The 23693-nt window shown below is 37.4% G+C and overlaps 1 protein-coding gene across 3 annotated transcripts in view; it reads right to left on the minus strand.

Annotated features, from left to right (window-relative positions):
* Nucleotides 1-421: 421 nt before the first annotated feature.
* LOC149200113 (putative protein S-acyltransferase 7) overlaps nt 422-23693 on the minus strand; it is a 96879-nt gene continuing 73607 nt past the window's right edge. For all 3 annotated transcript variants that reach the window (XM_089402588.1, XM_089402587.1, XM_089402589.1), the window contains 3 exons: nt 2695-3003; nt 1560-1793; nt 422-1358 (listed from right to left, as the gene is read on the minus strand). In XM_089402588.1, coding sequence (XP_089258714.1) covers nt 882-1358; nt 1560-1793; nt 2695-3003 — 1020 coding nt within the window. In that variant the 3' untranslated portion in view covers nt 422-881. The remainder of the gene's footprint in view (nt 1359-1559; nt 1794-2694; nt 3004-23693) is intronic.

Here is a 23693-nt window from a genome sequence, read left to right on the forward strand (position 1 = left end):
TGCTTTGGAGGATCACCCAGTTCATTTCTCACCCTTGAATCAATAGATGATAAATAAAAAGTTCCCCGTCCATGGGTAGGACGCAGACATACCAGCTCCCAGCGGACCTAGCCATATGCCAACTACATAAGCTCAATAAAATGCGAAAGGTAACATATGCCTAGTTGCAAACACAGCAATAAGCTTCAAGTCAAGCTACAATTCTGGTAAGCAAAAGGTAGTACATGCCTACTTGCAAACATAGGAATAAGCTTCAAGTCAAGCTACGATTCTGGTATGCAATTTCACTATCGTAAGAACCATATAATGAAAACTAAAGTAGATATTTTGGGCCTCCCCTGTTTAAATTGTTTTTACTGCACAAATAATATAAGAAAAAAAACGTTGAAAGCCTCCCACAGTAATAAATTTACACTAATCATCCATTTACAATCAACACCATAAATAAATCCTCAAAATAAACTTACAAGAAACCAGCAATTAATAAATGTCAGGTTTTTGCACTTGAAACACTTGCCCTTAATCTTGATTGTGAGGCTTGATTCCAACGGAGTTCTCTGCAACTCCAGAAAGACTGGGCAAGCAACCAGACAAAATCCTCTCGCATCTAAAAGATAGCCAGTGTATCTTTCCTTATAGAATACAATGTTGAATTTCTACATAAATTTTTTGGAGTGTGTGTGAACTATTCTCTGAGCACTTGTTTCTCTCCCTGATTGCGAGCAGCAAATGTTGTCATCCCTAACATGGATTCATATGCAGGGTCTGGATATTACAACAATTAAATTCCAAAGAAAACAAATCATATCATTGGATCAGCATTGTTCTGATTTATGCCCAACAGATATAAAGCATTTCTATCTTTTTTAGACCACCATCATTCATCGGTTCCCAGGAGGAGTGTTAACTCCATTAGCCCGTTTTTCTCGACTAATTTCACCACCAACTCCAGCAGCCAAAGCAATAATGTCGGGTGTTATTTCCCAGTTACCACTCTTTCGGCCCCAACTGGATCGTCTTGGATGTTGTATGCCACCTCTTGTGTCTGACCCTTCGAAAGGATGACCCTGAAAATCTTCTGGATCTTCTGGAATTTCATACCCCAGTGATGGCCATGCAGGCTTACTACCCATTTCCAGGTCACCCCCTCCTTTTCCCATGTTTGGATCCAAAGTATCTCTGTCTATTGCAGAATTAGAATCCCCGTACCCTATAGGTTCTCGCCTCACCTTTGCTCGGAAATTGTTCTTTGAAGGGGGTGTACTTGTAAAGAATATTTCTATGAAGTTCTGTACCAACCCCCGATGGTACGGATTTACTTTGCTATCATATCGATAGCGGAAGTTCTCGTAAGTGGTCTGCAGAGGAACAGAAACTAACCTTCATAACTACCAAATAGCACTAAAATAGCGTATTCAACTGTACCATAATTATGAACATAGAAATCAGCCAGTTACAACCAAGCTCAGGAGATCCACATTCTTAAAGCCAGAAGAACAAGGCAATCGTGGAAGACTCAAGTTTAAAAGCAATGAAATTTAAATTGTTCAAAGTGTTACCTGATTTGTGCTGATCAAATAGATATGAAAAGCAGTCAGCCCTCCCACAAACCAAACTGCAATAAATGTGTAGATAATAAGCACAATCGATGCAGGTGTTTTTAGCATTGCCCTCCACACGTTGATCTGACGCTCCTCAATGATTTTCTTAATATAGACCCAACAAAAGGCGAATACATATATGCACAGAAGCGTCGTTGAAAATACGAACATAAAAAAGTACCGATAGTTACGCTGCAGACAAACAGTCAACAAAGAAGTCAGTGTACTTGGAGCATGAGTATTGAAATGTATAGTTTCTATAGTAATTCAAATAGGTCGCTAATCACCGACAACTACAACTATTGAAAAAAATATATCAACCAGATGAAGCTGCATGGGTAAACTCGGCAGGGAACTTAGGAGATTCAATTGGTAGCAGCATAAACATGAAAAAATCATATTACGTACAAGCACAAGTTCTGCAAACTATATGCAACAGACCATATATCCTGAATGGCACCTAATCTGTGATAAGCAAAAGATATTACACAAATAGAAACCCACTTTCATAGTTTCAAGTAGAAGCTTAGTCATCACAAATTGCGAGAAAAATCTCAGGATGGTCAGAAATGATCACAAATAGGATTTTAAAATTGAATGCTAAGAGTTTTGAAAGAGATTACTATGTTTCTGTTACACCTTTGCTTCAGTCAATTGAGACAGTGAAATGAATGACCAATGAATGGAAAACTTGTGGCTTTTACAGGTTCCAAAGTGCTTCCTTCACAAATTTAGTGTAGCATGCTACATATATTCCTATTCAGAGAATACATGGTTTTTTTAGTAGCACAAGGCAAAAGACGAACAGCCCGCCCCAACACCACTACACCAGATTTGGGAGAAACCTCACTGCAGGAAAACTTACTAATCCCTACAAATTGATGAAATTTTGTCACTTATCTACTGCACCTCTTTATGTACTCAACCAAACAATAAACTAAAAATAGAAGAAGCGAGTGAAGAACAGTGATAAATTTGCCCTTTAATATTCAATGAGTCTATGTTCCTTGCAACAAACAAATAAACAACTTATACAGCCCCAATCTTCAAAAATGGTGTTTTCATCATTGATCAGTGAGGAATCATAACATACTTGTCCAATGCATTGCCCAACCCATGGGCAATGGTGATCAAATCGTTCCACACAGTTGTTGCATATAGAACAATGTGAACAACGAGGAGGACGATACAACATGCAAGTATCACAAAACTTGATCTTAACTGCAACACCATTGACCATTATATCCTTTGTACGTGGTAATCTTAGGCGTGGTGTCTGCCCACCTCCCCAATCTGCAGGTGGAGTCGAAGCATCATAATCTTCTTCTGGTTCGGGAGGGTGTTCATTCCGAGGTATTATGCCAGGATCCCTTCCAGATGTTAAAAGAAGAAGAAACAGATCCTGATAAATTCAAGAATGAAAGAGAGACTTTAGAAATCATGATAGAGGTAATTCCTTTTCTATACATCTGCTGAACTCAAAATATTATAATAAATAACATTACAAGAATGGAAATGGGTGACACCAGAACTCTAAAGACTATAGGTACAAAATATGCTATAAGTAAATTGCTAGGAAAGCTTTTATTTAGTTGGCACTCAATTTTTTGTTTCAGACTTCAAAGGAAGAAACAAAGAATGTTAAAGAAAACTTTTCAAAACAACTAAATACCAGTTCATTACTTTTCAGAGATGTGGCCTTAAAGGAGGACAAGAAGTTGATAAAGTTCAAGAAGAGAGCACATTGTCTATACTTTTCAAACTTCCACTCTTATAAGTACCTAGATATCATGTTCCTTGTCACCGTCTGGCCCAACTAACACCCTTTTCAGGAAAGAAAAAAGGAAAGAATACTTTGTAAACATGGCTCTTGAAAAGACTGTTAGTTGGGCCAGACGGTGACAAAGAACATGATATCTGGGTGCTTAGAAGAGTGGAAGTTTGTTTGTTTCCATCTTCTTGATATGCTCATGGTTTCCAATGCACCTGCGCAAGTGGTTGTGGACAGAACATGATAGATCCTTCCACCTACAAATAGCAAATGGACAAGGTTTCCCTATAGCTACAACCTTGGTCACCACAAATGGCAAATTTCTTCGAAAAAATTCAAATTTCATCAAATCTCAAACAGTGGAAATTGAATCCTGACTTGAATCAGCCATGCAGAGATTTTAACAATTTTCAAAAAATAACGTTCAGACATTTTTATAAACTTAAACAATATAGAAACAAAACCATGCATGTATCTATATGTGTAGCACATTTAAGTTTACATATTTTTGGATCAAATTTGAATTTTCAAAATATTTGTGTTTGTGTTTGTTTGAAATTTGAATACGTATAATTACAATGGGATTCTCTTAATTGTCTTTATCAAACTTTATTGCAAATTTCATCATATTTTTTTTGCATTAGAATTCTTTTGAATTTCTTGGTCCCCGAATTCAAACGCAAACCAGGTAACTTAGGCTGCAACCAATAATACAAAGTCATTCTATAACCACAACTAATAAAAGCAGGTTGTTCTTTAGCTTCCTATTTGTACATGGTCATCGTCGATGCACTGATATAGATTCTAAATGTTAGCAGTGGTAATGACATTAAAACCCATCAAGGAATTGTCCTTCCTGATAAGGAAAGTACCCTCCAGAGTCATTTTGCAGATAATTCCACATCAAACCCAATCAATCCCTGAAGATGTGCGCCAAATTACATTGGATATCCTTGATCTATTGCACCATTTTAGGGGTTTGTATGAAGTAAATAAATGGAATATTTGAAATAATTGGTGAAGATGATGCAACAAAATAGTTATGAGAAGACTAGAAAATAGGAAATAACTATATTCATGGGAGCTTCTTTTGGATTGAAAATCTCTCCAGCTGTGCTAAGCAAGGCTTAAAAATGAATTTTATTATGGTTGTTCAAGAACTCACTCCTGCAAAGGAACTATCAGATTGTTTCTAGCATTATCTTGGCCTCCCACACTTACCACTCAGCTTAGTAAAGTTCCCCAACAAAGAAAGTTATGCAAATTTCACTTGGAAACAACCAGAGACATTAAGAATAATCAGCCACTTGGCATCAAGTCTTTCATGGAAGTCGCATTTGTTGTTAATAACTTTTAGGTCATTGGATCTATGTTTTTCAAGAGGCAATGTAATGCAAGAAACATGTTGTCCTTGCAACAGAAAAACCTGGACTCTTCACACAATCACAATTGATCCTAATGATGATAAATATATATGTGTACCTATTAAGCCCATATACATATTGTGTGATATTGTGGAGGAGCTTCATTCAACTTCTACAGGCCATTTTCATGTTCCTTTGCCTTGAAGATCCTTCCTAGTCACAACTGGAGCCTGAGGTCCCTTTCATCTCTCCATTAGTGCCTTGTTGGATCTACTTGCATTAATTTTGGAAACAATTTTTGGTTCCTTGATCTGGATTGAATCATTATATTATATTTGTCATACATCTTGATGCTTTCAGAGTCAAAAAGTGGAGGAATCAGCTTACAAGGCCATTTTTTCAGGCGGGTCTAAAAAACAAGGTTCGTTATAGCAGGTTAACACTCCAAAAGACTTGGAATATGTAGATATCCATTTAAGATACAAGAATATATATTAAAATGTATGAATGAGAATGGTGTTACATATGAGAATGAAGGTCTGCTTATATACCCTAGACAGGTGTCCTTTTATGAATGGTCATGTCCTTAGGGACCTATTGTTGTAGAATGTAACTAGGTGTAGAATGTAACTAGGTTCGGTTTTCATAATGACTTGTAATTATGAATTTATGTAATGAAGAAGGCAAAGATAATAAAATATATTTTTGTAATGCTTGTCTCATGGGTTTCATGAGCAAGGAGTTTTATTATAGGTCAAAGACTTCTTGATGTCTTTAGGAGTTTGTCGTCTTGTCATAAATATAATTAAGAAAGTCATGTATATGAAGTCATGTTACACATGTGAAAGACATGTCATTTATGTAAAAGTTGCACTCTAAGACATTGTCACTATCCCTCTTGTGGTTGGCTTAAAGAAAGGCAATATTCTCCTTGTGAAGAAGTCGGCTTACCTCCAAGATCTCATGTCGGCCTAGATAGCAAGGATAAGTTACTATATAAAGAGTGACTTGAACTCATTGTAGCACCAAGCAATTCAGACACATTTGATCTACAACAGCGCGAATTGATAAGGGTAGTACAATGAGGAGGAAAGGCTACAATAGTGTGTAAGTGTCTCAAAAGATTTTGGACTAAGTCTGTCTCATCTCTACAATATTAACGAAGGACCAAAGACTGTTCTAGGGCAGTAGTAATTCGATTAAGGGCTATATCAAGTGCAAAACAGTGTTGGAAGGAGACCGAAGTCAGGAGACTCTTGTGGACCGAAGAAAGAGATCAGTAGAGGCTGAGAAGGATTGTGTCAAGAACTGCGAGATAGAGATCGAGACTCTCTAGGTGACAGTGCCACACAATGCGAAGAAGAAGGACAGAAGTGTGAAGGCCGAGGAGTATAGTGACAAGTGTCTTGAAAGTGAACTGGTGTCAAGTGTATTTGTCAAGGGTCTTGGTATTTGTCAATTGAAGTATCTATAAGAAGAGATTTTGCGGGTTTTTCCCCTCAAGAGGAGGGGTTTTAGCCCTAGCTTGGAGCCTAACTATTGTGTCACTAATGTTATTGTTTTGATAGTTGTTTGATGTATTGAACACTGTAATAGTGATGAAAAAATATAATAAGTAAAGATATAACGCAAGCAATTATCATGTAAGAGAATTTGAATTAATCTTTGCCCTACCCAGTTCCCAACACATACCTCTTCATTAACTAATTAATCATTATTTATGATGTGTTATTATTATTTATATTTACATTATTTTAAATCTATATTTTGTTCATAACATTGTCGTAATCCTCAAAAAGCTTTGTCCTCAAAGCTTACTGATGAAAAAGCTTGATCTCTTTTTCTATTTTGAGTGTCTTCTTGTCTTGGAACCATCATCTTTGTTGATACAAGATGATATGATCCTCTAAGTGATAAACAAAATTGTCGCACTGAGAAAGGATCTAACCATCCTAAATCAATCTTTTGCAGAATCTTACGGTTACTGGATACTTTGTGTGAACTATTATCACAAGACTGAATTGCACTGACATTAGTAGTCTTTGGAACAAAAATTTGTTGTTTATGATCTAAGTGATCCAGAAATACAGTTTGATCGAGTTGTCTGCTCTTCTGATTCGAATGTCGATAGGGTGTTCTTGTGGTTTGGTTTCCCTTTATCATGTATGTGGCAATATTCTGATTTACTTCAAGAGACGATGTTGTTGAGTTGGTTACAAAACCTTCACTTGGGATGTTCATCATCTGAACTGCAACATCTAAGTGTGTCTTTTCTTCAACTAGCTTGTCTTTTTCTTGAGTTGTGATATTCACTAAATCGAAATTTATTCCTTTTTCTTCAACTTGGACTTCTACATTCGATGCTTCATTCTCGATAAGTTGTTGTACCTTGTTTTCCAATGACTTCTTATCCTTCTTAAGCTTCTTAATTTGCGTCTGTAAATTTTCACTATGGTCTTTAAGCCGAGAAACTTCAGTGGTGATCTTGTCAACTTCTCTTTGCATATTTTGTTGTACTTTTTTACCTTCTTAAAAAATTACCTTTGAGATATCTTGTATGTCTTCTGGTGTTACTGAATTTGGCTTTTGGGTAACGTCCGAAAGTGTTATTTTCTTCTTCCTGTAGAAAAATGTTAAAAGCTTCTTCTTTGTATTTAAGATGAAGGATCCTAGAGTTTTCGTCTAGGGGGAACCCAAAATAATGTTGAGTGTTCCATAGGGTTTGAACTCAGAATTGCGATATAAATGTATAATCCCTTATCTTTAACTGTAAATTGGTTATGTCATATTTTTTGCTGCCAAAAGTCTAATTTTTCGATTATATTTGACTCGGAAATCACTAATTGGGTTGCGATTTTAGGCTTTATAAAAATTTTGTCTTCGGCAAGTGAAATAGCAATATTAAATCTTTCCCTGCAATAGAACCTTTAATTATGAATAGCACTGAAGCATAATTACGCGAGGTTTTCGGAAATCTTCTTTTTTTTCATTTCAAGATTAGAATCTGTTCTTTTTTCTTCAATGTTTGACTCCATTTTGTTTTGTTGAGATGGACTTAGGGTTTAGAAAATAACCCTTTTTTCTAATAATATTTTTTTAATTATCTCTTTTTTTAAAGAATCCTAAAATACTCTTTTAATTTTTTTAACTAAAATATTATTTTAGTAGAATTTCAAAAAGTAACTCTCTTTAAAATCTCACTCACTTTTAAGGTAGTTTGTAGGTGTCATCTTATAATGTTTTCCTTGTACTTGCTTTGAATTTTAATTGAATAGTAGTAGTTGTCCCTTTATTTTTAATTCACCTTTTGATCATTTTTACTATGAAGAAATAACTTTGTAAAGGAAAAAGCACACCTAAATAATTATTCCTTACTTTTATTTGTTTCGTTCAATATAATATATTGGCCACTCCTTGACTGTCGTAAGGGTATAACGTATAAGGTATTTTATGTCCAGACATGACCTTTGAAGACCTTGTTCCAAAATTGATTTGACAGCACTTTATGTGACAGAGAACCCTTCTCACGATCCTTCCTTTTATTTTGTGCACCTTTTCTCTTAATAATGGGTTGGAAAAGTTTTCTTAAACAATATGTAACAAGCAGAACATCTCAATGACATGATTTTTCTTTACAGTGGATTAGTGGCTTGCAAGGTTGTGTAACTGTGTGGTGGCTCCTGCGATCCACAACAAGTATGGCAATGGTGAAACAATGATACACTACAACATGTTAGTGAACTAAACAATGGCGACAATTATAGTGTGGGTTAGACACAGTGCGACTAGAGCAGGAGGCAACAAGGCTATGGTGTGTGACCTAGCAATGAATGATGTATAGTGGTGGCAACCTCTTGCAGTTGTAGCGGACAAGTTTGTAGGGGTTGTCGGTAATAGTATATCAGGTGGCACGGCGTGTTGCAACAACGAAGAAGTGTCGTGCAGAAGTTGAGTGCGGTAGGAGAAGCGTGGTCAGGGCGAGCAACAGTTGGTCACAGCTTTGTCAGGCAATAGTTGCTATGCAGTCGGTCCTATGACCGCGTTTGTGTTTTTTCCTTTTTCTTTTATATATTTATTTATTTCTCTCTTTTCTTTCTTTCTTTTTTAAATCTCTTTTTTTAAATATTTTTTTATATATATTTTTTTCTATTTTGAATTTTTTAACTTTTTTTTTAATTTATATATATATATATAACACTCTTTTTTTTAATTCTTTTTATATTTTTTTATTTTTTAATATATTTTTTCCTTCTTTTTTATGGCCAAAGCCCTGAATGAAGATATGCAAAATGGAGAAATTCCAAACTCTTGTAGCAAAACGCTTTGACGGCAACAAAGTTGACAAATTTTGATGGCCAAGGACCTGGATCAGATAACGTGGGTCTGTGCAACGGTTAAGTGGCCAAAGGATCGAACGGCTTTGATACCAATGTAACAAACAAGGTTCATTATAGCAGGTTAACACTCCAAAAGACTTGGAATATGTAGATTTCCATTAAAGATACAAAAATATATATTAAAATGTATGAATGAAAATGGTGTTACAAATGAGAATTAGGGTCTACTTATATACCCTAGGCAGGTGTCCCTTTATGAATGGTCATGTCCTTAGGGACATACTCTTCATTCACTGATTAATCATTATTTATGATGTGTTATTATTATTTATATTTACATTATTTTATATCTATATTTTATTCATAATAGCGGGTTGGCGAATTGGGATTTGAAGCCTTCTAGAGGTAGTTTGGGGCATTAAGCAAAGTATTTTGGGGTCTAAAGAGTCTCACTTGCACCAAACCCCCTAGCGTTGTTCTACACTTAGACCTTTCCAACAGTGAAAAAAGACATGAAACGGAGTCCATATGCAAGAGTTCCTAAAAGTTGATCTTTTGTTTTATCTGCCATGATTCAAGAGGATGCCACGCCAACCCCATTCCTCATGGACAAGGGGGGCTAGCCGCATGGGGACTATGAAGAGAACTCTAGAAAGGTCGAGTTGTAACTCATGTTGAGGGTTGAATCAATGAAATCTAACCCCTAGTTGGCAACTTAGTTGTGTTACAATCGGGCCAATAGGATGGAAAAGGGTTTCATTCTATTTTGTTGCATTTTGTTCCATAATAGAGCAGATTAGTTGAGTGTGGATAGAAAGAGAAAGCATAACAGAGGAGGTTTGTGTTTTGTAGCAACCCACCACCACGAGTCTCAGGAAACTCCATAGAGAGTTCTTTCTCCTATGTATTTGCATTATTTCCATTCCAAACAAAAGAGAGCAAAACAACCTCACCTTCTAGTTGGGTTTTCTCTCATAAGAGTTTCCCAAAGCATATCTTGGTGTTCATTGTGGTTTGTGGGCGATTGTATATACCGCTTTTTATTTTCCGCATATTATCTATTACATGCCTAATCTACAAAATCAGTGATAAAAAATATGTAATCTACAAGGAATTAACCCTTCATAGTTCAAATTCCAGTTTATTTTCATAGATTTGTTGTGACAAAATGTCCAATGGAATATCCACAGCAATTTATAGATCACATTGAGATCATAGCACGTTTCTTTAGGTGTTTTATGGGGAAATGGTAGGGGAGCGGGTCGGTTTAAGAAGAAAGTCATAAAACCCTGGCCATGGTTGACAAATTAGTTTATGATAACCCTCAAGATCCAGCAAAAGAGAGGTTTGCATGGCTAGAAGCACAAGTTAGATATAAACTGTAATGTGAACCTCATCATGGCATCCCTAACCAATAAACTATTGCTAATCGAGGAAGATGGGAGCTCCAACTTAGAGGTCTAATCAAAGGGAAAATCGAAGGAGGGATTGGGATCCAAAGAAGGTGTTCAAGAAAGAATCCAAAAAATGAGCAACCAAGTTCAAATAAAGTGAACCATTCACGGTCCCTCTTCAAAATTGAAGCAAAGGTGGACATCAAATCATATAAAGGTGAGATCAATTCTTTCAAATTAAATCGTTGATTGCAACATTTAGAGGTTTATTTTGTTCACCACATAGATGAGGAACAGAAAATTTCATTTGCTCATTTGAAATTAGAGGGTCATGCCCTAATCTAGTGGGAAAGCCACATGGAAACCCTTTAGCTGGATGGGGATCCCCTAGTAACTAAGTGGAACAATTTTAAAATCCCCATGAAGTCCCAATTCTACCCTATCAAGTTTGTAGAGGAACAGTGGATCTGGTGGCACAGTGTACAAGCGTACACCACAAAATTCAAGAACATGGTAATAATACCCCCAAGAACCTAGATGTGCTCAACGAGGGTCTACAGAGCCATCTACAAAAGCAAGTGATGTTGTTCAAACCCAGAACGATGGATAAGGCTTGTGTACAGGCATAGTTCTTGGAAAACATAGGCGAGTAGAAAAAGTAGTGAAGCGTTTAAAGCAGAACACCAATAGGCTTCCAAAGGGTGGAAGAAGAACTTGAAAGGGGGGAGGACAAGAAGACAAAGACCACAGCGAACCAGTGCAAAGATACTACCAACCACTGATAAATTGATGGTCACATAGAGGAGAAGCACTAAAAATTGCATCCAGAGCTCAACCCAAAGAACCGTAAGAAGAATCTGAAGAAGAAAAATCTCATAACCACAGATTTGAGCAACCAAGTGAAGAGTAGATCAGACGTGGATGACAAGAGTAACTGTACATAAGTTTCGATTTCAAATTTTATTTTTACATTGTAAATGTAATATATTTTAGTGTTAGTTCTTTTTTTTAATATGCATACGCGATTAGAGCTAGCTCTTGTTTATATATATAGAGTATGTTTTAATATATAAAAAGTAGAAAAAATAAAAACGTAAAAAATTTGTAAGTTTCATTTTTCTATTAAGTGTTAGCTTTAGATTTAAAAAAAAAAAAAAAAAACAACAACAACAACAACTTTTTTTGGCCCTAGTTTGGCCTAGGTTTTTGGTTTTAGATATTTGGATTTTAAATTTTAGTTTTAATTTTAGATTTATTTAATTTTGTTTAGATTTAGATCTTAACAATTAAAAAAAAAATCCTAAAAATATAAATATTTGGAATTTTTCTTTTTGTTTGTTCTATTTAGTTTTCATTCTATTTAGCATTCATATTTTGTTTCATATATATTAGATGTAAGTTAGTTTAGATTAGATTTAGGTTTTATTTAGATTTTAGATTTAATTTTATAAAAATAAAAAATAAAAAAGGTTTCTTTTAATTTAGTTTAGATTTTAGTATTATTTAGATTTTAGATTTAAAGTTTCATTTATTTCGTCTTTAGTTAACTCAGTTTTGTTTTATTTGAAAATATAAATAATACAAAAATTTGGAAATATTTTGCCGGATTCAGTCTTGGCTCAAGGATTTGTCATGTTTGTGATATATATTTTCTGCTGAAGTTAAAATTTTGATGTGGAATTAATATTTATCATTTTTTTATGTGGTTAAACATGCTTAAATGTTCATTTGAAGAATAACTATATGAAAGTGATCACTGGTTAGCATTTAAAATTTCGTGGTTATTTAAAGCATTCAATCTTTTGAATTTTAATTGTTGGAATATTGTTAAGCCATTGAGAATTTATCGATTATCTCGCATTTGGCAAAAGTTAACCTTTGTTTGAGTTATTTGATGGTAAATGATTGTTAATGAGCTCATATTTCTGCAAGCATTTGATAAACAATTGTTCTGTCATTAACTCCATAAGGCACCGGTCTATTAACTTAATAAAATCAAATAAGTGCTTGTTTTCCCTCGTGTCTCCCAAACCCAACTGGTCCACAGTTGGTCATCCATTATCCCATAGGGTCTACCCCCCTTAGATGCAGGAGACAGGCTTAAACGGAGAGATCGAGGATCAGGGTGATAGCCCCCGGTCTGAGCGTTGTCGTGACAATCTGTGCGACAACACTTACAAAGCTGGATTTAAAATCAGTTTATCACCAGGTTCAAATCAAATAAAAAAATACCTAAAAGACAGAGTTCAAAAACAGAGGATTTGTATAAGTGGATAGTCATGCCATCTAGTCTTATGCAATGCACCAACTACATTCATGAGATTAAAGAATGATATAATGTGCCCATATCGAGATTCAATTCTTATTGTTTATTTTGATGATATATTGATATACAGTGCTACCTGTGAGGAGCACATCTCACATTTGATGCAGGTGCTAGACTTTGAAGAAGGTACCCAATTTTGGCAAATCTCAAGAAATGTGAGTATGCACAATAGTCTTTGGTGTACTTAGGCAGAGGGTACATGATTGGTAGAGAGGAGCTAAAGATAGATCATGTCAATAAGGAGGCGATCATGAAGTGGTCAATTCCATAAACTATTTTGAAGGTCAAGACTTTTGTTGGGGCAACACAGTACCTAAAGAAATTCATAGCCTCATTTTCAGCAATAGTTGCACCACTCCACACCTAACAATGAGTGGGGGAAAGATTAACATAAGGCCTTTGAAGAGTTAAAGAAGAAAATCAATCAAGCATCGATTCTTGCATTAGTGAACTTGCAGCAGCCCTTTGTAATGTCCCCAAGGGATGACTTTGCTAGCCTAATTAAGTTCTCGTAGGCTAGGACGCGAAAATTAATCAAGAGAATACAATTCATCTAGGAGAAAACTTTATTAAAGCTAAAAGGGGAAAAAGAGGAGATGGGGCCTAGCCTAACGAAAAGTCACTTTAAAATTATAATGTGAGGAAACCCACTAAAGTGACTTTTTTAAAATAAAAAGATAAAAAGGTGGCAAAAGAGTCAAATGAGTTATAAAAAAAGGGAAAATGAGGAGTCCCTCTTCATTCTTGCATTTGTTCACTTGAAAATAGAATTTTGGATGAGCTTTTGAGAAAGAGACTAAGTTTTTGGAAACCTTCATTCTGGTTGTTGATTTCAGTGTTGACACTATACACCCTAGCCAATGTGGGAGCGGTGTCACTCAAATTCCGACATTGTGCTTCCTTGTTGAAGAAAAAGAAGACATGGGCAGAAAGGAATAAGCCAAAGGTGTTATTAGTTGATTTATTATCTGATTTTTAGTATTCTATATTTCTTATACAAGCTGAGTTCACACCTTCCAAGAGGTTGAGTTCTATCACTTCCGGAGGGCCAAGCACTATCATTTCTTGGGCTGAGTTCTGAGAAAAGGGGGTAAAGTTTCACATCTCAAGGGAGGTCGAGTTCATTTCGTAGCTGGCCGAGTCTGATAGCAAAGAGACCGAGTCCTGTGTCCCTCTTGCTGGCCGAATTCATTTATCAGAGGAATGAGTTGCTGCTTTTATTGAGGGCTAAGTCTGACCCTTTTGAGGCCAAGTTACACCAGTTACAAGAGGCCAAGAGTCACTTCTTTTTGCTAGTTGAGTTGACTGTTGTTAACAGTTTGTACGCCACAGCTAAGATCTCTGTGGAAAGAGCCGAATTTACAGTCATCTTGAAGCTAGTACTTCCGAAGACTATTTTGTTGGTGTCGTACGCGACAGTTACTGATACATGGGAGTTTGTCCTACTAAAGATTCTACCAAGTTCCCCTTAAATAGTGAGCATTGTAACCTCTGTTACCAAGCTACTAAAATAACTGAGTCCTTAGATCTGTTGTTGTAATAATTCTCGGTTGTTACAGTGGGAAAAAAGGATTTTATTGCAGTGGCAAACATATATCAGTGGTATTTGTATTTTGGGGCATAAGTATAAATCATGTGTTGTTGATTTGAAGTGTTTATTGGTCATTTTTTGGCATTGTATATCTATGTATGATATAAAAAATATAAAAACTGCACCTACAGCCATATGCATGCAATTTTTTTGACGAAACTCCACGATGACTAACTCAAACAAACTTGGGAAATTTTAAGGGGAATTTTAACATATTCCAAGGGGGTATCTTACAGTGGTATCTGAGCATGGTCTTGGACAGTCATGTGGTTTGAAGGGAAATCTATAACATAATTTGATGAGTTCCGAAGACCACCAATACATTACCTATAAGAGAAGCTATCAAGTCAGAGAACCCACTCCAATTTGGGAGATAGAAGAAATTTTGGAAGAGGGAAAAGTGGAGGAAGTACAGTCTGAAAAAGGTGGGGCAGTCATGGGTGATAAGGAAAACCAAGGATTTAACAGCTTCATTAGCATCCTAAATGATTTGGCTAAGGGCCAGAAGGTGGTGGTGGAACTGCTGGGGAAATTAGCCAATATTGGGAGGTTCTACCGAGATTCCATTGGGGGAGCAGCAAAAGAAGGACCCCATTAACGGTGAAGGATCTAATATTGGAGAAGGCAGCCATGCCCGCACAACCTTACAAAGCCACCCACATATACACAGTAAGTCATCTAGACCCACTATGCCACAATTTTTAAAAGAGACAGCAGCAGGCCAAGTGGAACAGGCTGATCAGGATGAGCCTTTTGGGGCATATTTGGAGGAATATAGGAGGCAGGGGACTTTCAAGCTGCCATGACTTTCATAGACTTCTACAACCTCAAGATGAGAAACAAGCCTAAAGGAGCCAAGAGGGCTATGATGCAAAACCAGGAGCTTCAGAAAACAGTGGGGAAAGTGACCATCCCTTGTTTTGATGGATCTTCGAAATGTTCAACTAGATCATGGGTTCAGAAATTGGACACGTTTCCAGCTCCATCAAATGACCGAGGTAAGATGCTATCAAGCTGGCTACTTTACATTTTGATGGTGAGGCCCATGAGTGGTGGTACCATGGGTTAGTGACCTTGGGTCATGCCAGCATAACCTCTTACTACGAGTTTACACAAAGACTCATTGAACGCTTTGACAAGGACCCAAAGATTCACTTCAGAGAGCTGGCATAACTCAGGCAGACTGGCAGTCCAGAGGCATATATCTCAGATTTTCAGAGGCTAGCAGTGATGGCCACTGATATACCCAAGGCACGGTTGGTGATATTTGTTGAACAGCTATCTGAGCCTCTACAAGGTTGGGTAAAGGCTTACAAGCCTGCCACTCTACAAGACGCAATCAGTAGGGTTAGAGACATGCAGGATGTTGTTGCTAAAAGCAGATTTCCTCCTAAACCATCCTTTCCCCCAAAGAACAAAGAAGTTAAACCCTTCCAAAAGGAGTGGACCGAGAAACCAAAGATGGATGAGGAGACCTGGAAAGAACTGAGGAAGAAAAAGCTATGTTTCAGCTGTCAGGAGCCTTAGGCACCAAGGCACAAATGTGCAGGGAAGGACAAGGCAGGCAAAGCCCAATACATTGAGGTTTATTCAAATAGTGAAAGTGATGAGGATGAGGAACCGGTACAAGAACAGTGACACCAGGCAGCAGGTGAGGAGACATCACAGTCTAGGGATAAAGGCCTCGCTATCCCATCCATGTCAGGGCTTCCTATATACCACACATTCAGAGTCACGAGGGTTCTATTGGGACATAAGGTGACAGTGTTGATTGATAGTGGGGCATCCCACAACTTTATAGACGCATCTATGGTGGATCAGAGGGAGATTCCGACAAAAGAATTTGAGTGCTTTACAGTGGTCATACTGGGTGATCATCAGATGGAGTGCACTAGGTGGATTCCCAATCAAAAAATAACCATGGGAACTTACACATTAGCAAATGACTTTTTCGTGATGGATGTCCCAAATACTAATCTAGTACTTGGAGTTCAGTGGTTGTATTCCATTGGGAGGTACACTACAGATCAAAGGAGGATGGAGATGGAGTCAACAGACCATAATAGAAAAAAGGTAGTTTTGCGAGCCATGCATCAGTATCCTCCCAAGATAGTGTCATCTCACAACATGGAGGAGGCAGTGTTGCGGCAAAGAGACATAGAATGGGTAGTTGAGAATTATATTTCTGACAGTTAGCCACCAGACCAACCACAAAAATATCCAAAGGATATCCAATCATTGCTCTAAAAACATCAAAAGGTATTTGGTGATATTCCCCCAAGTAGACCACCAAATAGAGGATTTGAGAATGTCATAGAGTTAGAGGAGGGGATTCAGGCAGTCATAACTAGCCCCTACCATCATCCCAAGGTATATAAGGACAAGATTGAAAGGACCATCAAAGAGTTGTTGCGATTGGGCCACATTCGTCCTAGTTCTAGTCCCTTTGCTTCTTCGACAATGTTGGCCAAGAAGAAAGATGGCATCTTGAGGATGTGAATTGATTATCAGGCACTTAATAAGAAAACAGTCAAGAACCGGTATTTGATTATGAGGATTGATGAGCTAATGGATGAACTGAAGGGGGCTCAGATACTTCTCGAAGATAGATCTTTGCTATGGCTACAATCAAATCAAAGTTCAGCAACAGCATATTCCGAAGACTGCTTTTCGGTGTTGTTATGGGCACTATGAGCTTTTGTTTATGCCATTTGGGCCATTGCGCCCGGTACATTTCAATCCTACATGAACCATGTGTTCAACAAACAATTGCGGAAGTATTTGTTGGTTTTCTTTGATGACATACTCATTTACAGTAGGACTTGGGAGGATCATCTCAAGCATTTGGACGAGGTGTTGGGAATTTTAGAAGAACAACAACTCTATGCAAAAGAGTCCAAATGTGAGTTTGGTATGACTGAGATGCTTTATTTGGGGCACATAATCGGGGAGAACGAGGTTCAAGTACACTAGGAGAAAATCAAGGCAATCATCGAGTGGCCTACCCCAAAGAATGTGGCAAAACTGAAAATATTCCTAGGCCTCTACACCTATTACAAGAAGTTTGTTAAGGGGTTCTCACAGCTGAACTCATGTCTTTTTCTCGCATTACCAGACTTCACTTAGCCATTCGTGGTTGAGAGTGATGTTTCAGGGATGGATAGGAGTCGTATTGATGCAAAATAACCATCCACTGTTTTTGAGAGCCACAAACTCAAGGAATATGAGCGGCATTACTTGATATATGACAAAGAGATGTTGGCCATTATGCATGCATTGACCAAATTCATACCGTACTTGTTGGGGAACAAATTTAAGGTAAAGACGGATCATAACAGCTTAAGGTTCCTCATGGAGCATAAAAAGTCGAGTGAGCGACAACAAAAGTGGATCAGTACACTTCAGGCATATGATTTTGAGATCGTGTATGTGAATGGAAAAGCCAACGTGATAGCCGATGCCCTTTCTAGAATACCACCCACTCTCTCTCTCATGGAGATTTCAGCTCGTTGGAAATCTCTTCTACAGGTTGAGTACTCCAAGAACAAGTTTGCTTGTGAGATCCTTGATGGTTTGACCCAGGTTGACAAGTACTGTGTTATTGATGACACCATCTATTACCAAGATAGGATCTACCGGGTACCAGAATCCCAGCTTAAGGAAATGATCATGCATGTCGCGCACTGCTTACAACTGGCAGGGAACGCTGGGTACTTGAAAACGTACAAGAAAATCAAGGAAAGGTTCACATGGAAGGGCCTTAAGACAGATATGTTGAGATTCATGAGAGTTGTTAAATAGTGAATCCATACAGGTGAGGATGGTTTTAGATAGAGGAGGAATGACCTGTTGTAGAGTTTTGTGAACCCAACGTTTCGGACTACAAAACTCTACAACAGGTCATTCCTCCTCTATCTAAAATTCATGAGAGTGCAATATCTTCCAAGAAAATAAAGCAAAGCATACTCATCTAGCAGGGTTACTTCAGCCACTTCTTATTCCAGAACAACAATGGGAAAGCAATTCAATGGACTTCATCATGGGGTTACCTCAGGTGCAAGAAAAGGACTGCATTTATGTGGTCATTGACCAGCTCATGAAGTTTGCACACTTCTTCACTATAGATTCCCGATATTCGGAGTCACGGGTAGCAGAGTTCTTCTTCAAGGAGGTAATTTGGTTGCACAGACTGCCAAAAACCATTATCATTGACAAGGACAGCAAATTCATGGGAGAATTTTGGTAGGAGTTGTTCAGGTTGACTAGGATAGAGTTAACGTCGAGTACTACTTACCACTCACAAAGAGATGGGCAGACTGAGATAGTCAACACATGGTTGGAGGGCTATTTGAGAAACTATGTGTTGGGCCATTAGAAAGCTTGGATAATGTGGTTGCACTTGGGAGAGTATTGTTATAACACCACTTATCACATGTTGATTGGGATGACTCCCTTCATAGCCCTGTATGGGTATGATGCACCAACATTTGTAGACTGGGTGTTTGGAGACAACAAGGCACCTATAGCTAAGGACTAGATTCAAGAGAGCTAGGACATACTGCAACTCAAAGAAAATTTGTAGACCACTCAAAATTAACATAAGATTTATGCAGATAGACATCGGGTGGAGCATAGTTTTGAGGTTGGGCTCCTGGTATATCTTCATTTGCAACCCCACCAACAATCATCACTTAGAAGGAAGGGGGCAGAGAAATTGAAACACAGATTCTATGGACCTTATAGAATTGTGAGGCGTATAGGAGAGGTGGCCTAAGAGCTAGAGCTTCCAAAGGTGTGTAAGATAAATAATGTCTTCCATGTTTCATGCGTCAAGAAAGCCCTGGGGCAACACATTGTCACTTCTACTGAGCTTCCACCATTGGACGAAGAAGGGGAATTGATTATGATTTCGAAAGAAATTTTGGCGGTAAGGGAGTGGACACTAAGAAATGGGACCATTAAAGAATATCCGGTCAAACTTAAAGATTTGTTTGTCGAAGATGCCACTTGGGAAGGAGAACACGTCCTCCAACATCCGGGACTGAATTTGCTTGAGGAGAAGCAATCTTGGTTGGGGAGGGTTGTTCATTAAAAAAGAAGTAATCAAGGAACACTTGATAGCAATCATTTTGAAAAGTCTTCCATTTGTGTTTGAACTTTTTATTAAAACGTTGAATATTACATCTAAGTCCACATATATTTCTTTTTGAGCACTTAAGCACTCAATGGCTTCAAAAAGACAAGTGGAAGAAGCAATTCAAAAGTTGTGATGGCAGTGGTGCATCCAAGAGGGCCTTTGCGGTGAAATTCGCAGGCAAAGGAAAGCATGATGAAGGCAAAAGCAATGGCAGAAAAGCTTCAGGTCTGAGTAAATCAGTTAAGCATTTGAAATGTTTTTATCGTGGTAAACATGGCCATACAAGGGTGCACGGCATGAAGACGACATGGGAGAAGTAATGCAACCAGGGGCAATATGAGAAGAAACATACAAATGTTGCAAATCGTAAAAATAGGGGTTTTATGAATTTAAATCAGTGCAAATGGGTGGTAAGCCAACAGATAGAGTTTCGTTTAATCTGGTGCATCTAAACATATGACTAACAGAAGTGACTTGTTCGTTGTGTATGTGGAAGATAAGATTAGGTCAAATATAGTGGTGTTGGGTGACACAAGAGAGCACTATGTGGAATGTCATGGTAATGTGCAATTCCAGTTGAATGGTAAGATTTTGATGATTGCAAATGTTTTCTAAAATTCCTCAATCGACCAAAAATATGTTTCAGTTACTGAGATCATAAAACATGATCTGCAGCTAGATATCACTTTGAGGAGAGAGGTTTTGGTGATAAATAAAAAGAATAATAAATCAATTGCATTAGGGGTGAAGGATAAAGGTCTATAGACGTAAATTGATGATGAAATCACATTATCATATGCTTCAATGGCGATGATTGGGACCAACAGCAATAGTCTATGGAATCAAATGTGTTGGCATTTCAATTTCCAGCATCTTTCCTTATTAATGAACTGTAAAATGGTGCATGGATTACCATACTCAAGCAAGGAAGGGCATATTTTCAGCTTGTTAAGAAGGAAAACAATATGCTTTGACTTTTGAAGATAGAAAAGGTGATATCTATGGATCTATGAGGACACTTTTGTTTCTATTGCAAGGTATTTTTTGTTGTTTGATGATGATTTAAACAAACACTTGTGGGTTTAGTTTTCTTAAATAAAAGTTTGATGCCTTCGGAAAGTTCAAAAAATTTCAAGCAGTGATCAAAAACAAGTTTGGTAGATGAATTAAGATACTCCAAACTGATAACGAAGGAAAAATTTGTTTTGATGAATTTACTTAATTTTGTAAATAAGAAGGCGTCCAAAGGCAATTTTTTCACCTTACACTACCCAATAAAATGGGAATGTGGAGAAGACATGAATGGTGCCTGAAAGGGCCAGCTACAGAAAGTATTCTACAGCAGCAGATTTGGGCACCTGTAGATCTGGGCACATCACTCTTGAGTTATAAAGAGAGGGGGTGCTGCATGCATGCATCTGCCAGCTAGCCATAAGGCATGTGCCACCACTGGATTATCTTAAAAGTATGTGCCACTAGTTAAAGAGAGGCTAGGAATCAAAATAAAAATAAAAACAAAATTCAGTTTGGTTTTATTTTTCAGTAATTTTATTTTTGAGTTTGAGTCACATGCAAACCTATTTTGTAAACCCTAGTACACCCTTCTCAGATCTGCAATACAGGGCAGAGATACAGATTCATTCATTGAGTCCTGAGTCTGCCAATAAGCAGTTTAGCGGTATTTTTCTGTAGCAGTTTTCTCATGTTCAGGATATATAGATAGAAATGTTTTCATCGCAATATGAAAATGAAAAAGAATCAGATTCAGTCCGTTTTTTATCTTCTTTTATGGGAAAACAAGGGGAATTGAACCCTCAGGTGGTGGATTCACAATCCACTGTCTTGGTCCACTTGGCTACATCCGGCCCAGAAAAACAAACCAATGACAGGTCTTGGCAGTCATATATTGAATTATGTGCATCATTCTCTATAGCATGTGTCTATAGATTCTAGTATTTACTAACAAATTTTTTGGGATATGTTCTTAGTGTTAGTTTGTGTAGTTCAGACAGGTGTTCTAGTCTCCGATGGTGTCTATGAGGCTAAGGAACACAGTGAATTAATTTTCTCCAATACCCAAAAAAAGTTTATAAGGAAAAGTGCCTTAATTAGAATTAATTAACCAGTTTATTAATTTTCCCAAGTCAAACTTGGGGAAATGGCTTAATTAATCAGGATTAATTGAGGTAAATTGATTTGTCTCTACCGACTTCCAAAAAAGTCATGGAAGGGGTCAAGATGATCTTAACCATTAATTGAGATTAGATCGTCGTCGTTGATTCGTCAACGAGAGATTATAAGAGGCAATCAATGGGTTATTGGAGAACACATCAGAGACATAGATTTGCAGTGAGAGCAAAGGGCACAGTGATAGTGTGAGAGCACCAGCATATCGAGATTCGCAACGATTGGAGACAGAGCTGCCAGAGGACATTCTTCACAGATATTTACAGCTTGTCAAAGTTAGAGGAGATCGTTATTATCTGCAAAGAGGTCGAGTTTCCTAGCAGTGTGAATTGACTCAGAGAGGCCGAGTTGTTGCAGCACGAAGATATTTTGCCAGAGAGATGGATTTGCATGAGGAAGCCGAGTTTGCCACGAGAAGTCAAATTCCAGTGGAGGTAGAGTTTATTTTCATTGTACTTATGTCATTATATATTTCATGTAAAAAGCAAAAGAAGAAAAATAATTTTTATTTTTTCCAGCATCGATTTCATGCTCAAGTCAAATTGTTATTTCGGTCAAGCATGTTTTTCATGCTTCTAGGGTTTATTGAGTCAAAAGAATATTTGTCATGAGTCAATCTATTGTAATTGAGTCAAAGTCCCATTTGGACTTTTGAAAGAAGCAAGAAAAAAAAATTGTCAAAATTGTCGACTTTGTCCCCACAAGACCGAGTCGGCCCTGGAAGAGACCCATTCAACCTCCTGGATGTGTATATATACAGTGCAACTCGTCCTCATTCGGATTATCACAAGCAAGTTCGATTTATGTGCCAAGAAGAGAGAGAAAACCAGTGAAAGACAAGAGAAGAAGAGCAAGTCAAAGGAGAGAGAAATCAGACACGTGTGAAGTTTTCTGCCTTATTTTATGTCACACGTGAAATTTCAAGAAATTGCAGGGGTCGAAAATTGCAGACCCATTGCAGGGGCTGAAAATCTGTTGCAGCGGCCAAAAATCAGAAGTTTTACCAGATCTTGATTTTTGACTATTGTTGACTTGGTTGAGGAAGGATTGAAGGAGGATTGACTTGGGTCTTGTGGGAGGTCTTGGTCTTTGAATTTGGGTCTTGGATTTATCATATTGATCTGATTCTATAAGAAAAGAAAATTTGATTGGGTTTTCCCCCTTGTGGGATTTTTCTCTAGCTTGGACCCTATATCTTGTGTTCATTGTCTTCTTGTGAACTTCATGTTTATGTTTTGATAATTGTTTGATGAAGAGAACATTAAAAAAGTAATAAAGAACCTAACATATATTCACAAGCAATTATCAAATAAAAAAACCAACCCTAATTGGTTGCCTTAGTGATGATTTCTAAACATGCTAACAGAGCTAAGGTGAAGAGAAGGCAGCTTGAAGATCACTCTTGTTGGCATAAGTGGAATAAATTCATCTGAGCTACTTTGGAGGATATCATTTGCAAAGGACATAAGGAAGGGGCTTGAGGAAGAAGACTCAAAGACCATTAAACATCCTGATGGAAGACTACTACATCAGCCATCCATCTCTCTCTCTATCATTGAAGGCTCTTGGTTACTCATCATCATAGAAGAAGATCATCATCTTACCAATCCCTCTCTCTCTCTAAAGTTATTTGATCATCATTCATATGGGAAGATCTCTCTATAAAAAGACATCTATGAAGATCTATGTAGCATCAAGATTCTTGGGAACATCATTCACACTCTTGAAGGAATCATTATTGAAGTAGTTTGAAGTTACTATTGCATCAGCCATTGTAGAAGTCATCATTCTAGGACATATTCAAAGACTCTTGGAATCTTGGGAGCATCAAGGTATTTGAAGACATCATCATCAAGTAGGTCACTCTCTTGACAAGTAAGTACTTTATTACTCTCTATGTCTCAATCTTCAAATCAAATGACTTCATTTTGTAAGGAAGGCAACAAACTCGATGGGTCATCAAACTTTCAAGCATGGAAGAAGAG

Source organism: Pinus tabuliformis, chromosome 2_1, assembly GCF_031772625.1.
Source record: "Pinus tabuliformis cultivar Carrire ecotype Pingquan chromosome 2_1, CPIR1, whole genome shotgun sequence".
In the NCBI taxonomy this organism is placed as follows: Eukaryota; Viridiplantae; Streptophyta; class Pinopsida; order Pinales; family Pinaceae; genus Pinus; species Pinus tabuliformis.